The following is an 18,610-nucleotide window of genomic DNA, read 5'->3' as shown; positions in this document are numbered from 1 at the left end:
AGACACCAAACATCAAAAACTCCAAGAAAAATAAAATATGCCAGGAAAACCGGCAAGGGCGAAAAATTGCCATTTGTAGTGTATATTGTAGTTTTATCGTAATGTATATTATATAAACTAGTCTTAATATTAAAATGGTATTTTGAAAACAAATTTAAGGGAATTTCAAAAAATAATTTGAAACCCCTAAGCAAGGCGTTGGATCGAAACAAATATTCAACCACTGGAATCGTCATGGCTGAAAACCCTGTTCAGGAAACTCAAGGGTACCCTGGATTGAACAACAGGGAAAATCATTTTTTTCAAAAGTACACAATTGGAATCGCCTCATTTTTTACTTCTTCACAGCTAGTGAGACACTGGAGCATCATAGAAAACTGTTTAAGGGCTCATTTGAAAGAAAATAATTTTTTTTTGGCAAAAGACTGCGCTTGAGTAAACAAGAAGAAAGGGACAGGCAACAATTTCAAAACAAGGTCATTGAAAAGATCTAATAAAGGGAAGGAACAAACTGCGGTGAGCAAAACAAACATCCAGTTAGCCAGTCTCGCTGGCTTAAAATAGCACATAGCCAAAATAGGAAAGTTATGAAATAAAAATAACATGCCGCCCTCCTCCCCTCAATTGGTGCCACTGTTAATCTATGGCGCCATCTTATAAAAGAAGGTAGTTAAATTTTGAAATTAATGAAAGTTAGCATATAACTGCGGTTACCCAAAACGTCCATTACCTTACACTGATGTATTTATTATCTGTTTATTGACCCATATATTCCCCTACTATGTTTTTTAATAATGCAAATTTGTTTGTTGTTATCATTTGGTAACTGATTTTCGCAACGCTGGATTTTTTTGATTTTTTTTATCTTGTCTTGACTAAAATTTAATGTTATGTACAGCCAAGTAATGAGGCAATTTGCTATAATACTTGCCATCATTGGAATATGAATCCAGGGACTTCTCTGACCAATATTGTTTCCGATCATCTCTGAGACGATGACAGTGACATGTCACCATCAATGACTTTCTGGCTAATGACAAATTCTTAATAACAATTTTCGTTATTTTGTGAAGCTTTAACATTCGTAATGATCAACTGAAATGAATTCAACAGACGTATTTGAAAAAATATGTACAAATGCATACTGGTTAAAATTAAACATACTTTAATAGATCATCCTCAACGTGTATTAGCGAATGATTATAGGAGTTGAGCATTCCAACGAGCGAATTCTAGAAAACACAATTGCTGAAAAATGATCTTCCATGGTTAATATCTATATATATTTTTTAAATTACTTTCAAAGCATCGAATTTGAAAAACCCTTATAAAAAATTTCGGGTATAAGTTGTAACCTAGATGGTGATTTTTCTGAAATTTTAGCATTTTACAGGTTCAAAGCGCAACCAAGCTTGTTCGCAGAAAATAAAAATGTACCTGTTTCTTTTTAATGCCGTAGCTTTCATTTCATGACACTCTACTTATAAATAATTTTTCCAATAATAAATGGTATAGAAACTGATAGATAGAACAATTGCATTTTATTAAATTTATAGAAGACTTTGAGAGAAACACTACCAATATTATCTTAAAGGCCAAAGAAGTAAAAAAAAAATTGAAGTGATATATCGAGGACAAACTCAACTTTCTATGCCCCCCTCCCCAAACTCTTTGAAACTCTGAGCGTTCAATAAATTTATTGCTGGATTCAAATTTTTCGCTTTTCAAGGTTAGGTGCTAAAAAAAAAATTATTTATTTAATTTTTTTAGTGCGTTGTGAAGTTCACCCGGTTAAAAATTATTCTTTCAATTTTCTGTTTAAACCACAAGTTATTGATTTCACCTTTCACTTTAGCAAAGGGCCAGCAGTTAATTTGGCTTGTGGTATCTCTCTGGTGAACTGTGATTGACAACATATTATTTATATATTGTTTATAGTTTTTTTTAACAGGTTCTTTCCCTTTTTGATTTACTTTTTGTCTACGGGAATTTTACTTTTCTGTAAACAAGACGCAAATAGTGTCATTCAAACCTCAAGAAGGAATGTCAATGGCAGGTCGAAGGACACGGTCCTGTGTTTATCTATCGACCGTTTCTCTAATTTAAGGACAAAATAAATAGGTCAGTAACGCGGTGCTTATTCAAACAAATGTGTTTGATTGTTAGTACTCTTCTTATTCTCTTACGAATTCCTTCAATACCTTTAACTTAATTTGACAAAGCCATTCAATCTGCCTCAATGGCTTGTTCCAATAAGATCCTAACTTGAGTCGTAAGTGTCCCAAAAGAACTAAATAACGTCCTCTTTTATAGGTATACTCTTCGTTGCGCATTTAAAAAGAAAAATTGTTCTTTGCATGTTTTACATAGTCTTATTAATTTATTGTTACGATTCTACATTTAAAATCAATTTTAACTTAGATTATAGCATTCAATGGTGATCATCAATATTTTTTGTTCTTTTTCTCGTGTCTTTAGAAGTTATTAGACTTTTTTTTTCCAATGCTGCTTATTTTCTAATATTTTGTAAGCGGAATGAGAATAAATTATTATTATTGTTATTATCCCAAAAACATCAAAAGTAACTGACACAGTAGTGAACTTTAAAACAACAGTAAAAATATAGACTTTTACTGACTGTGCTTTTATTCAAGCCATCTTTGTCGTAATATCAGTTATGAAAAGCTCTATTTTTCTTTTTTTTTTAGTTCCTCTTTTACTATTGACTCGCGTAGTTTTGGCATTTTTTGACAATTGCTTTCTAATACCACAATTTCTTTAAAATAAAATTGAATACGATGTCGCATCAAAAATTAATGGATTACCTATATATCCTAAGACCACTTCTATTATCCCTTTGTAATTGCAAGTTGTATCAGCAAAAAGAGGTGCGAGGAAGTATTGACGATTTCAATTTGTGTTCTATTTAATAGCGTATCTGAGGTTTAAAAATTTACTACCCAAAAATTCGTTGGAAACTTGCCAATAAGTGGCCTAACTTTGAATTCGTTAGTAGCATTATACTTTCATCCCTCAACAAGAAAGTAAAACTTGCATCTTCCTTTCTGAACAACAGCAGTTTTTTCTCTTTCCTTTTGTTTGCTATTTATTACCAAGAAGACCTTTTAGAAAGTCCATTAGAAATATAAAACATAACCTTAAATTAAGTATTCCAGGAAATAAGTCATTAAAACATTACATTAATAAAATACAAAACTATAAAACCATATCAAAACTATCACATAAACTCATATTTTGCAGGCAAGCTGCTTTCATCGACATCCCTATATAATTTTTCTCCTTCTCGTTTCACCTTTAGTCCTATTTTAGCCCCACTAGCCAGGATATCTTCAATAGTAGGGTCCTTAATGTCCGTGCCGATGTCCACGAAAATCTTCACTAAACTTCCCCTAGTAATCTGCAAGGACTCATGAGCGGAAGCTAGGAGGTTCACAACTCGTCTTTCTACTTCATGTTTAATCGATCTAGCACCATAATGGGGATTATATCCGTCAGCTAGAGCATCCTCTACATATCCGTCCCACTCAATCGTAATTCCATGTTTCTTCATAGCCTAGAATTCAAATTTAAAGGGAAAAAAAATAATAAATAAACAGAACAAGTAAACATAAGAAACTAACGCTCCTCTTCCCTCAAATATAGAACTACTTACTCCTCTCCCCCTCAAATAAAAAAAAAAATAATAAAATAGTAGAATAAATTGAGACCCAGATTTTTTTTTATAAAAAAAAAAAAAAAAAATTCAAACGATGTACCCTCTTCTCTTGAGAATCGTTGCAGGTTGGTCAAAGCCCGTCCCGACCAGACAATTCAATTTATGTAGAACCAATGAAAATAGCGATTCCAATAAATCTTTAAATAAGCAAATACTAAAAACAGTAAGAATACAAAAGTAGGACAACAAAGTCAAATGATAAACGACATACAACAAAATATGTTAAAATACAATACGAATTATTAGTCCGAATCTTTGGCTTTGGTCCGATCGCAAAATCATATTTCATGTTATAAAGTAGAGCGCTCCTCTATCTAAACATTTTTTAAAAGGGAGCCGGCGTTTACCACCTTGGAAAATACCTCCTCACGGGTCACCCGCCTGAGAATAAGGGGGACGGGCCTATTAAGCTTAGATCGCTTGTTCACCTGCGAGTCCAGGCGACTTGTCGGTCAACCATTTTTTTAATTAATTTTGTGTTAGTGTAACTCAGTTGCCCGCCTGAGACTCTTAGGCTTAGAGACTCGACGAGCCTATTAAGCTTAGGTCTCTGGTTCGTCTGCGAGTCCAGGCGACTTGGTGGTCATCTGTCAATCCTAAAACTCGGTTGCCCACCCGAGACTCTAGGCGGGCAGGCCTCGCCCGCCTAGTATTTGAATAAGAATAAGTCATAGTATTTGAAAACGAGAACCATAGTTACTCTCGCTGTTTCTCGCGCCGTTTCCCAGAACAGTATGACAAATATATTTCGCCCCGTTCGCCTGTGAGTCCAGAGGACTTGTTGGTCACGAATCAATTTGTTTATAGATCGTCTATCATCCATCCTAAGCCAGAACTGAGGCAGATAGGCATAAAGTAAGGGTAATTTAAATGGCCTATCAGTTCTGTGAGCCACTCGAAGGCAATCGGAGACCACAAAAATGACTCAAAGACTTACGACTTAAGACTTACGTAGTATTTGTAAAGAGCTCCCTACCTTGACATTCATTCGTTTTAGGTGATCAGCTTAATTCCAGCCCTGCCTCTTACGACTATCCCCAAGAAAAATTTCGTTTTACCACACATTATTCTAACCAAGCGTTTTTGATTTACTAACAAATAGTTGTAGTGTTTTACCCAAAACTGTTCAAGACAAATTGCATAAATGAAATATCACGACGATGGAAGATTGCACCTACACAAGATTCCTGGGTAGAAAATTGCAAAAACTTCCAGTTGATTACTACCAATGAATATTTCAACCAAGGGAGATCTATGGATAATTGTAACGATAGGTGACTGCAGTCTTCCGTGTGCGCAACACTCCAAAATAAAGTCTTTTATGGGTGCAATTCACCAAGTTATTCGTTTTTGACTCAACCTTCAGCAGGTATGAAAATCTCAGCATTTTTTGTAGCAACTTGTGGTGAAGCACAATATCCCTCTGGGATTTGGACAACAAAACGCACCAGCAAAATAAACTATGACAAATATTAACAAGGTCCCTTTTTGCAATAACCGAGAAAAACAGAGATGCACAAAAATAAATGACATTTTTCTAATGGCCAGGGTAAAAAAAAAAAAAAAAAAAAAAAAAAAAAAAAAAAAAAAAAAAGTATAATCTAAATACGCCAAAAATAAATATACTTTTTACAACGAACGAAGAAAGCTACGGTGTTTACAATGAAATAATAAAATAGTGAAACTTAAAATGAGTAACCTTTTTCTAAGGACTTATAAAACCAATGTCACCCAGAAAGGATTGTTCTGACAAAAGATCTAAACTATGGAAGATTACTACAGAAACAAATGCGGGAATTTTTGGGAGAGGAGTGTCAACACTTCAGTGGAGCCAAACTCAATTTAAAGAATGCATAATATATGAAAAATATAGAAAAACCATGGGAATATTGGAACAATCATGATGCTTCAAGGACAAGGATGGTCTAAAGGCCACCTCCTTGGTATCTTTCTAGTGATCCAAGCCGGAGAAAAGTGCATCCACGGAAGACTATCTCGCCAAAAATCACATTCATGGACAATTCCGGTTACAAATTATCTGGATGGAAAATGGAAAACAGGTGAAGTTTCAATAATCCCCTCACCCCCTCATTACAAATGAGAGGGTGATATCCCTCACACCCTCATTAAAAATGAGAGGGTGATATCCCTCACACCCTCATTAAAAATGCATCCGTGAGTTAGAACGGTATTTGTGGGTGCACTTCTCCGTCCATGAAGATATATAACGCTGTAATAATCCACTGGATCCTTTCTACTGAGGGTGCAATCTTCAATGGTCCCAATCTTCTACGGACGCCAATTTCATGGTTGTCATTCTCATTGTAGCCCTTAAAAATCGTACAATTGATGAATATAACTTGGCATGAAACAAGATGCCCATTGTTTGTGTGAAGCCAAGCTTGACCCCAACAGAAAAAATATACAAATAAAAACGATGACACTTCTTATTTATACGTAAATCAAGATTTTTTTCCAGTGGCTTAAAAAGTCGCCATAGGTGTCCAATGACAGAGATAAATGTTGCCTCCCTTATCGTTAGCACTTTTGGCAACGACACACAGATCATTGACACAAAAAAATGATGAGAAAAGTGGTCTAGAAGTGAAATACGACTAAATGCTAAGCTCACAAAAAAAAAAAAACTAAGGATAATTTCCCCCATGAGTTTGATAATCAAAAGTACCCTCAAAGAGCCAAATTCAGAAGTGGATGAAACACTTTGAAAAAGTGTGGGACGGTGGTGAGCCTCAAGCGAGCCAGTGAAAACAGCGCAAGCCACTTCGGACACCACTGTTCAAGCCAGCAATGTCCAAAATGTTGTGTATGCAATCAAAGTCAATGCCACGATACACCAAGTAAGACTAGAAGGAAAATGACAAAATAGCCACTTGTAATGGAATTCTGGTTCTCAAAAAAGGAGACGGCTTTTACAGATCAAACCTTATTGGAGATTGGCTGAAAGGGAACTTTGGAGGCCATGCAGTCAGTCTCAGGCTGATTTGGGCAGGGAACTCATGTCCCAGCACTTGGTAACCAAAGATTCTATTCATTGGATTGCTTAGAGATTACAATAATCAACTTAGAGATAACTCACAGTGCATCTGAGGAGCATTGTTAGACCCAAGGAAACCATTATGAAAGAGAGCAGAGCTACCCCATAGTGCTTTGCAAACTGGATCCTATAAGTGGGCATTTGAGAGCTAAATTGCGGGTCGTCTTGAACATATGCTCTAGAATGAATATGAAAAGTCCTATGGTTCTCGAATTTCAAGGTGATGATTTAAATGCAATAAACAAGATATTCCAAAAAATTTTACTTAGCCTTGGCTATCAAACGATGGTGCCCGTTTTATTTCCTGTTTTTATTTCGTGAAGCTGTATGAAGCAGCTATGCACAGACCAAAATTTTTGGCAGACTGATAAGAAAAATATAGTCCTTAACATGGCTTGTACTACTGACAGTGTAGCACTACCCACCTACACCCCATCAACAACTACTAGCACTATCCACTAGTTAGACGTATTTTTAAAAAATTTTTTAATTTTTACCTTAATTTCAACGGCAAATTTAGGTTTATGTAAACCTAACCAAAACAACTTTGATAGCACACAAATTGTTTTTCAACTATAAGCTGTAATTAGAAATTAGTCAGCTTTAAGCTAGCAAGCGGAGCTTAGGGCTAGAAACAAAATAAAGCATAAGCCTAGCAATTGTATTCTTTTAGTAAAAGTAGTTCTTTTGCCTCCAGATAATTAGCTTTATAATTGTGTTGGGTAATGTTTGATGTCACTACTTGTCTTCTTTTTCTTTCAGAAACAAACTTGAGCTTCCTCTCATAAGTTTCTATATTTTAAATCTTACGGTAAGCAATGACCAAAGTGAATTTAACAAGCACCCTCGGGCTTAAAATACAAGCTTACTTGACTTACTTACTTACTTGACTTATGTCTCCTGCCGGGCGCTGCTCGGCGTAGAGAGTGACGTCTGCCTCCTCTATCCACTTCGGTCCATGGCAAGCGTTTGCACATCGCTCAACCTGATATTTGCCATCGCCAGGAACTCGGACAGGCTGTCAGACCATCGTTTCTTCGGTCGGCCGCGAGGTCACTTCCAACCGGCTTTGACAGGGTCGAAGTCATGGATCGTTTTCGCAGGTATGTGTGGAGGCATTCGAAGTAGGTGTCCGAACCATCGTAGTGTTCGCTCGGCTGCTTGGGTGGAAAACCGAGACTGCTTGGTGAGCTGCAGCAGCTTCTCATTGCTGACAAAGTTGAACCATCGTAGACCTTCGATCCTCCTCAGGCTCTTCGACTGAAAGACATCAATTGCCTTGAGGGTTGCGGCTGAAGCTTGCCACGTCTCAGCTCCATAGAGCATCACAGAACCGACGAGGGCGTTGAAAATCCGCAGCTTCGTTGTGCGACTGATGTTCGGTTTTCGCCAGAGGTGACGGTTCAGTCTGCCCATGGCAGAAGACGCTTTGGATCTCCTGCCATGAAAATACAAGCACCACATTCAATATGGTTACACTCAGTTATATTAAAAATGCTCTATTGCCTAGATAACTGCATTATAACCAAAAATGGCTACTAGATCACGTTGGTTGGGGATGATAAATTCTAACCACACTTCAAAGCTTTCCAAAAATGCAAATTAGACAGGACCAAAGCAGTCTTCAGAGCACTTTATAGCGTTCTATAGTGTTTTACAATCTTTATAGAATAAGGAAAGTGGAAAACAAGAAGGCCGTCCGAAGATTTGATGGTGTACAGGAAGTATTTAGGATGAGTAATTTCCCTTAACGACCGGAAATCTAATGGCTACAATGACCATTTGAGTAATGAGAATCCTGCATAAGACCACACGATAATGCAAAGTTTCACTGTCTATTCCCTTTCCCCTGGCAGCATTCTCCTTTCAAGCGTCATTGCCCTAATTAACATGTAAAAAATGAATAGTGTTTGACTAACTAGTAATGACTAATTATGTAATGTTTGACTCTCTCTGAGAAAGTAGAGAGTGAGAAAGTGAGAAAGTAGTTGATGGACTAACCCGGATAAGGCAGGAAAAACAAATTAACTGCTCGATAGCTTTTATTCAAGTTTGTGTGGAGTTCCACTGAATAAGGAACAGACACCTATAGCTTCCCTCGGGAAATTTCAATTCTGAGGATGAAATACGACGTGGAGGCATATATTCAAATTATTTTAAAGATAAAATCAGGAAGAGTTTTTGGGAAAAAAGAAAGATCCGATACTAAAATAAAAACAACAAAATACTGAAGAATCAAATCTACATTAACTGAGGAGCTACAACGGTAAACTGGAGCCAAATATTTCAATTTCTCATTTATGAGCCAAATTTACTCTCTTTTCAACCCCCTCCCCCTCCCATCCTGGGAATCAGTTGAAATCCTAGACAAAGACTCAACAGATATAAGAATGTGATATAAAATTCAGAAAGAACAACTCACCTTTTCAGCCCAGAAATCAAGCTCTCTTTTAACTAATAATCTTAGTTCTGATTTTGAGAATGGTAAGAAATAGACAATTTCATTAATTCTTCCAAGGAATTCATCACGTCGAAAGTGTCGCTTCAAAATCGGGCGAACGACATGTTCTCCAAATTCCTTCGATAAACTAATGTCTTCTTCCAGGCTTTCTTGACCTTAAATGGAAAATATACATTTATCATAATTAATTTTGTAGCAACCAGTTCTTCCCTACGACTAGAATTACAACACTTACTAATTTATCTCAAGTTCTAATTAATTAGTTTTGCTGTTGTGTTTGCATTTTTCTTGATAGTGTAGTTGCATGGGCTTTTTCAGTCCCAAAAGTAAAAGTGAAAATTAACGAGCAAACTTTACTCGGTTCTTTTATAAAGCAGTCAAATGAGAACAGAATCTTGGAAATTTGTTTCTTCCTTTTTATGGTCTGTTTCTTATTTCATTTGTTTCTCATTGAGAGATATTCCAACAATTCCCCAAGGGAAACAAAAATCTTTTCATATTAGGAAAATAAATAAGTCAACAGCAATACTTTTTAAAAGGGCCACTGTATTGGATACTCGTTTTTCCAGTATGTACATATCTTTTAGCGGATATCGAAAGGACATTGTAACAAGACAGATAATAGCCAGAAAATTGAGTAGGCTATTACATTTGAATTTTATTTATCAGATTACAAGGAGCAATACCCAACAGCGGACGGTCTGTTTTAAGAGAAGTTTACCTTAATCAGGAGGTCAAGCTCATGTCTTTTCAAGGGCCAATTTACCTTTTAACATACAGGGGAGGATTAGAGTTTAGTTCGCAGTTACTCAGTTTAAAAACAAAAAGGCGTGTTTCATCAATCTTAAGGAAAACATCTTAAGGAAATCTTATTAATCTTAACAATCTTAAGGAAAACAAACATACATGAACTCTAGATATTACACAATTGACAAAAAACTCTGCTGATTATCTACTATACACAAGTGGCGGTGCCGGAAACACTTACCAGCCATTAGCTAATCTGAAAACTATTACCAGTTGCTAAAATGAAAAAGTGAGAGCAAATAACAGTTTCCTCCATGAGCGAAGAGTTACAATTAGATCACTCAACGGGTTTTAGGATGTTCACAAGAGAGCATGCGTTTTTTTTTTTTTACTTTTTTATGCCTAGGGGCAAGAGACTTTATTCTGTTATAGAAGTTAGATTCAGTTGTCTTCTCTCGTCTGCTGGGTGCTGCCAGATACGGTAAAGAGTCGTTTCAGGCTGAAGGTAACAACAAATACCTGATCCTAAATCGATGGCAATTGGCTTCTGGTATAAACACTAATCCCTTTGTTGATTCATGTGACTAAACAAAAATTGTAGACTTAAAACTTAAAAGTTCATCTAGCTTTAATTATAACATAACTCTCTCTTCATTATTTAACCATTAGCATTTTTGGTGATGATGGCAAGGGTATATCCCATGACTAGAGTTTTTGTTGATGCAATGGCCGAGGAAGGTGGGTCACCAGCCCAAGGTCTACATGCAGTTTACTTTCATATGAAAATATCGAGCAACAAAAAAAACTCAGAGGAAAATAAAATTATAATATGCAGTTGAATAATACGGTTTTAATTTGGTAAGATGTAAAACCACCTTCAGAATAAACTGACGTTGATACTTTAAAGAAAGTAGTTGAGCTGAATGAATTAAATTTTCAGAGATTTTCGAAATTTGATCTTTGAGCTGTAACATAATAAATTATAGTGAATAAGCGTAAAATTGCTAAAAATAGCAAATATTCTGTGGAATGGAAGTACTAAAAATATTTTTATCACAACCATTGTTATTCTTACCTACATGTCATGAAGTAAAATGCGCATTTGAAAGCATGACCAGATAACAAAAACTCGGCAAAGTAATTGTTTTGTACCTTCCTTTTGGAATCAAACACATTTTTTCTGTGCTTTATGCGATTGAATGTCTCCAAAATAAAATTCCACTCGCCACGTGAAAATATCACGCTTAGAAAATGCCAAAATCTGAGAAAAAGACTCTTAGAAATGATTTAAGAGCCACTTAACTAGGCTTCCCTAAAATTGTCAAATATGTTTGTACTCACACACCAGATAGGTAGTTTAGCAAACCTTTTTTTTGAGAGTCTCGATGTCTTGCTTGAAGTAAAGCTTCTCGACGTAGATGTTCACCATGATCCGCAATCTCCTCGTTGGCCAAATTAGACGTCATTATAAATAGTGCGTCTTTACATTCAACTGTATCTCCTTTCCCGTCAGTAAGCCGACCCTAGAACCAAAAAACTTAAGCATTATTATTATTTAAAAGCCGTTTTTCTTTCTGCTCTTCCATCTTTGGTTTTTTCTTTCTGCTCATCCATCTAGCCATCGCAAAGTATTTTCTGAAAATAAAAAGCCCTTATACCTATAATTAAGAACTAAGCACTAGAGTCACTGCTTTAAAACATGGAACTGTACCCTGCTGAACGTTGCTCTGGTCGTGTAGGCCAATTTGAATAGAATTAACAGAATCCATTTAAATAACAATAATTAATTTATGTCCTCTATACATGCAAGAATCTACACAGAGGAGTATAGGTTGTAAAGGAAAAGAAAATTGAAAACTACAAAATAGCACTTCTGAAGAAAAGAACGATAATAAATAGCTCACAATACTCATAACAGCTCATGAATATATAACAAATAGCTCGTAATAGCTTGATAATAAATAGCTCATTAACACTCATAATAAATAGTTCAGTTTTATCAAGGCTATGGCGACAAAACTATTTATCCATCAAACAAGACAGTTAAGGGGAAAATCGATTCTATTTTCTCTAGATCACCAAAGAAATCGATCGTATTGTTGATCCATTTTTGCAGTGATATCCAATATTCCATACTTTCGGATAAAGTACCTGTTTCTGAACCATAGTAGGATTCCAAGAACATATTTACAAAACCGGAAAAAGTACACACGGATACGCTTTCTATCACTTTTACTTAAAATCTTCAAAAATGAAACGATGAAAAATACACGAGGTGCGAACATTGAATGATAACTTTTAGAAAGTTTTTGCTTATCAAAACGACCTTTCAACCAAGCTAGCAGGCCATAAGTTTTTCCAATACAGACGATGATACCAACCCACACGTTGCTTTAACCTTTAGGCCGAAAGGCAACCCAAGGTGTTTAATGGATTCTTTTTTAAATAATTCCTGTGATCCGACCCTAATTGAATGACGCTGGAAATCTTTATTATTATTCGCCACTAGTATTCTGTTTATAGTAGGTTCAGTCACCGATCCTACCTCCCGTAAATGTGATTGTAATACAGTAACTGCATTCTGCATCAATACTAATTTTCTAAAAACAACAAAATATTATCATATACGGCATGTGGCTAATGTCAATGCCACCTATCATATATTTGGGTAGGTACCGTATCGCTGTTCTAAATGTGCTCATATATAACGGGACTAAGAACAGACCCTTGTTTAACTCGACAATATATAGAAATTCGGTCTGAAAGGTACCCAAACCCCTGAAAAAAATTCTCACAGACGAATTACTATACCAACCTGTTAAGCACTTGCTTATGAATTGGTTCATTCCTATACGCAAGAACGATAAGAAAGCGTGGTTATGCAACATACTATCGAACGTTTTTGAAATATCAACTCCACACGCAAAAAAGTTGTTGTTTGAGGTTACGGTTGTACTCCAATATTTCTAGAAATTTAGCATGTGGATTTTGAATCCCTACACCACTTCAAAAGCCCTACACCAATCCCTACACCACTTCAAAAGTGTATACTATAGAGCCATCCTTGTGGAGTAAATGACAGAATGAACTTACAATCCTGTCTTACGAGACGTAGGTTCAGCCAACCTCAAGTCCTGGCTTCGAAAGGGAGACAGTGTTGTGACTCTGCAAAAATGGCCACCAGAAGTGTGGAGGCAATGGGCCTTTGATGCCTGACTCTCGATCCAGCTGAGTCCAACCCACCACAAATAAGAAAATACAATACATTTTGTTCCTTCTATGGCTTCCTTGTGCCTTCAGGCGCATTTATAAAACTACTTTTCTGTCTTTGCCTAACTTTTTATGGATATCCATTAAGACCGGATATCAAGTACAACCTAAATTAACAAAATGGTAATTGTAATTGGTAATTGTAATTGTTATGGTAAAATGGTAATTGTTCTCATCTGGAGTAATTGGATATAATTCAGTAACAACCAGGCAGGTTCCATAGCACCTACCCTCTGAAATATTTAAGTTACGCATTAGCATAATTATCCTGTTATTCTTTAGTTTTAAGTCATATATATAAAGGAGAGTCAGATCGATTTTACCTTGTTGTACCAATTACAGCAATGTCTATTTTACCTTATTTATTCATTGTTGCAGCAACAGCTAAAACCTAGTAAAGAATACGAATAAAATAACGAATGATGTTAGGTTTGGTTAAAGAAAAGGAATAGGCAATTATAGCCTAATATTTACAGCATTTGCCGCAACTTGGTAAAGAACGAGCTCTAACCCATTATCATTGAAAAATCCAAAGACACGTTTTGAAGATAAAAGAGAAAATGATCAAGAGAGGGAAAGTCGCCATTTAAGCTGATACAGGAATTGTAGCAATTTTTTAGATTGATCTTAAGTTTAGATGTGTTTATTACAAGATACAATAAAAAAAAAAAAAAAACTGCGTGGGTCATGTCCAAACATACTATAACCTTAAACGTGATGATACACCGCCAATTAACTGTTAACACAGTGCAGTAGTTACGAAATTCTCCTCTGGAAAAGGAGGATCGAAATTCAAGTCGCTCTTTAGTAACAAAGTCTAAATCCGATGTGCTGAAATTAAATACTTTAGCCAAGATTGCAAAATTGTTGCTTTAGTTCAAATTTGCTTAAATTACATATATTTAAAAAATATCAAACAGTGGGGATTAGTAAAAAATGCTGGAGGCCAGACACCATGCAAGAAAATAGTGCAAAAAAATATGTTTTAGTCAGACAAATGAAAAGTATCCCTTTCATCATCTTTTTCTTTCGATGCCGAGGTCATACAATCTGTTACTATTGTTGATCTTTAAGCTTTAATAGGCACAACATAAGCTATAAATCCCCCAGACATTCTAGCTTTGCAGCAAAGGAAAAAGAAATGTAAATAGCTCAAACCAAACAAACCAAGTCCATGTCAACAAATCGCATGTTAATAGTCGGTATTGTGACTCAGCTACTTCTTGCATGTAGCTCCTCGCCTTAAATATTTATCGTACTCTTATATCATACCCAAAGTTAAATATTTGTAAAAAAAAAATAATAAGGATAAAGAAAAAAGAAAAAAGAAAAAATAAGGATAAAGAAAAAAAGATAAAAGAAGAAATAAGGATAAAGAAACAAAAGATAAAAGAAAAAAGAAGGATAAAGAAAAAAAGATAAAAGAAGAATGAAGGATACAGAAAAAAAGATAAAAGAAGACAAACAAATAAACCTAATTTAAAGGTGTTACGTCAAAGATAAAGAAGAAATAAGGACAAAGAAAAAAGATAAAACAAGAAATAAGGATAAAGAAAAAAAAAATAATAAGGATAAAGAAAAAAGAAAAAAGAAAAAATAAGGATAAAGAAAAAAGATAAAACAAGAAATAAGGATAAAGAAAAAAAGAAAAAATAAGGATAAAGAAAAAAGATAAAAGAAGAAATAAGAATAAAGATAAAAGAACAAATAAAGATAAAGAAAAAAAGATGAAAGAAAAATAAGGATAAATATTACCTCATCAAATAGCTGCAAAAGAGTGGTAAGGACCTCGGCATGGGCTTTATCGACTTCATCAAAAAGAACAACAGCATTTGGACACTCTCTAAGTCGGGTGGTCAACTGACCACCCTCGTCATAGCCAACATAACCTGGTGGAGCACCAATGAGTTTCGATACCTAAAATTAATAAAAGTTCAAATATTGAATAAAGGAAACTATTTTGTATTGTAAGTAAGAACATTTGGGTTACTTAAAAGCGAAGATAATAAGGCTGATTTTTTCTCAGTATCAGAGGGAATTTCTGATACTGAAAACGGGTGGGACATGATCATAGAAGCGAACCCTTTATCACCAGTATTTAACGGTAAATTTCACTCTTAAATAATAGTGCAACAAACTTCGTTTTCTATCTTGCATCGATATCTAATTGGTCATAATTTACTTTAGCACTAGAATGTTACTTAATTTCCAATGCGTCGAATCCTCCCCCTCCCCCTTATACGTGCGTGGCTATGTGGCTTTCTCGAGAACTTTTTGAAAACAAACCTTACCTTATAGTCTTTTAATCTCAAAACATACGAAATAATAAAAAAGCCCTTTTCGGGCAAGATTCTTCCCCTTGAGAAAATCTTGTGAACCATCCTGATTTCTTTTTTCCTAAACATGACGCTTCACTTTTATTTTCTTAGCTAAAGAAATTTTAATTTCAGAAACATCCATAGAAAAAGTATTTTATAATAATATTTACTAAAAAAAAATTCTTTAGAATTAAAAGGCTGCATGGTTCCTGAATGCTGCCAATACCATAAATGCCCATAAATTGTACACAGCTGAAATATTTACTTTAGTGAAAATTCCCAGGCAAAACACGACTAATGATTCTTGCCCGATTTGGAACAGAAAAAATTACTCACCAGAAATTGTCTTAAAAAAATATTTATCCTATTTACATTTTCCGTGGGATGAGCAAAAAAGAACAAAAGAAAAGAAGAAGATACCAACTGTATGTCAAACGAAGTAATTTATGTCAAAATGACTAAAAAATTATTCGCGGAACAATATCTAGATATCAGCTAGGGTACCTCACGCAACAATTCATTTATACCTCAAATAAACGAATAAAAACAAATGAACTCAAACGCGGAAAATTTAATTTTTATCTTCTAAAGGCAAGAGCTTGATACCAATTCATGTGTGTTACAACAATCCTAAACTACCCCCCCCCCCCTAGGTAGTAAACTGGTAAACCGTACACTATTTTTATTATTTGGCTTAAAAAACCACTTAATTTTAGATAATGGCCCTCTTCCATAACAAAACCTTCTGATTTCCCTCCATAGGGGGTTGGGGGTTTAAAATGTCAATAGCGTAATGCATAGTACCTCATGCTGTTGCTGATATTCGGACATATCAAGACGTATAAATCCTTTTCTATAGTCCCCGTGTATATGCTTGGCAACCTGTTTGGCCAGCTCGGTTTTACCAATTCCTGAAGAGCCCAAGAATAGAAAGACTAAAGGATGATCTTCGTCCTGCCAACCACTTTCTTTTCTACGAATCGCTGCAACAAAAAAAAACCTTATTCTATAGCAAAGTCTTCCAAAATCCAGGATATTTTGTAATTTTCTAACAGATGTTGGATCAATTGCGCTACGTATGGCTATTGCATCGAAATTCAATGTCAACAAATGAATAAAAAACCACTTGATGTATATCTTGAGTCGTGCCAATGTGAAAGATACTATGTACTTCAATTTACGCAATATGTTGAAAAAAAAGAAAAAGAAAAATTCTTTTGAAACCAGCGTAACAAATATTGTTTCTGTAACCTTGTCCCTCTTCCTACAAGAATAATTCTGACAGCTTGCCGATTCCTTATTCTACTTGCTTTTTTACTAATACCTTATTTCAGTGGTTCTTAAACTGTAGTACGCGTACCCCTTGGGGGTACACAAAATTTTTTAGGGGGTACGCAGCCGGCCAACATGATGCGTAATTGAGTTTCAAAGATTAAGACTTCGAGATTTGTTTAATATTTTAGCTATCAAACAGTTCGTGGTAACGAACTGTAAGTAAGGAGCGACCCGGCTCAATAGTAACCGAAACTTTAAAAAATGGAATTTTGAATCCAATGTATATATCAAAAGAATTGGATTATTATGCTGATTTTAAAAATATAAGTTTTGTATAGTTATACCCATCAAAGGTTACGAGACTGTGAAAATTAGCTGTATTTTCAAAAAAGGAAGGAAAGACCCTAAACGTCATAGAATTTGAATGAGAAGCACACCAACAAATTTAACTAATCCGAGAACCCTTCTCTAAAGGCTCCAAGCTCCTATCTGCAAAAATGTGGAATTTTGTACTTTTTGCCATAAGGAAGATCACAGATGCGTGTTTTTTTTTCGAGGGTGATCATTTCGACTCAGAGGGCCTTGATCATTGGGAGAGGGCTCATTCTAACAGAAATTAAAAGTTCTAGTGCCCTTTTTAAGTTACCAAAAAATTGGAGGGGAACTAGGCCCCCTCCCACGCCACTTTTTTCCCCAAAATCATCCTATCAAAATTCTGAGATTGCTATTTTGTTCAGTATAGTTGAAAAGCTTAATAACTATGTTTTTGGAGATAACATGACCCCCATAGCCCCTGGGGAAGGGTCTTATAAGGTATAAAATTTGTCCATTGTTTACGTATAGTATTAGTATTTTGGAAAGTATGCACACATTTTTCGGGTGAGGAAGGGAGGACAAATTTTTTGCTGGGGGGACTTTCCACGGGGATAATTTTCAATGAAGAGGGAATTATTCAGGGGGTGAACTTTTCAGGGGATATTGTATACTAAGGGAATTTGCCAGAACTCCTCTACGAAATGTCTTTATATGGCATGCTTTCTCTTTACTGAATCAATTTTATGCGTGGAGCTGTTAAGGTTAATTGTCCGGGCTAAATTTTCACCAGGATTGAATTGCCCTGAGGATATTTTCATGGCAGGTGGATTTTTCTGTGGAGGCGGAGCCAGATTTCCTGGCGTTATTTGAAAAAACGATCAGATATTAAATAAGAAAAAACAAGTTTTTTCAACTGAAAGTAAGGAGCAATATTAAAACTTAAAAAGAAAATAAATTATTACGTATACGAGGGGGATTGCCCCTTCTTAACACCTCGCTCTTTACACTAAAGTTTTTTTTTCCAATTCTTTAAAAACAACTCCTGAAACAGAAGGGTCATTTAATTAGAACAATAAGTAACTTCTTTTTAAAATGTCGAAAAACTTTAGTCAATCTACTTCAGAAAACTTAATAACTAGATGGCAATACTGTTTGCACTTTATAATTATATATTTGTCCTATATTACAGTAGATTCTAGTTAAACTATCATTATTTAAAACCAAGGCCACGTTTTAGGTGCTAGTAGATGGAAAGTCAACTTATAAGATAAATAAACAACAAAAACATACAGATGATTGGTCAAAACCATCAAACAAGTTACACTGGTCAGGTAACTTTTGCACTAGTCGTCTATTAGCAATTTAAAGCATTCAATCGAAAAGGATACTTGCATATTTGTAGAATATGCTTCCGCTACTGCAAACCTGAATAA

General features: G+C 35.2%; 1 protein-coding gene across 1 annotated transcript in view; it reads right to left on the bottom strand.

Moving 5' to 3' along the window:
• Positions 1-3,192: 3,192 nt before the first annotated feature.
• Positions 3,193-18,610, bottom strand: part of LOC148952317 (mitochondrial disaggregase-like) — a 98,995-nt gene continuing 83,577 nt past the window's right edge. The window contains exons 8-12 of the mRNA XM_089089760.1: positions 16,392-16,570; positions 15,025-15,186; positions 11,366-11,522; positions 9,214-9,407; positions 3,193-3,574 (exon numbers count right to left, since the gene is read on the bottom strand). Coding sequence (XP_088945886.1) covers positions 3,239-3,574; positions 9,214-9,407; positions 11,366-11,522; positions 15,025-15,186; positions 16,392-16,570 — 1,028 coding nt within the window. The 3' untranslated portion in view covers positions 3,193-3,238. The remainder of the gene's footprint in view (positions 3,575-9,213; positions 9,408-11,365; positions 11,523-15,024; positions 15,187-16,391; positions 16,571-18,610) is intronic.

Source organism: Artemia sp. Qi Xiang Cuo, chromosome 5 (assembly GCF_049724085.1).
Source record: "Artemia sp. Qi Xiang Cuo chromosome 5, ASM4972408v1, whole genome shotgun sequence".
Taxonomy (NCBI): domain Eukaryota; kingdom Metazoa; phylum Arthropoda; class Branchiopoda; order Anostraca; family Artemiidae; genus Artemia; species Artemia sp. Qi Xiang Cuo.
Note: the sequence above shows the minus strand (reverse complement) of the source record. Positions and strands in the feature narration are given on the sequence as shown.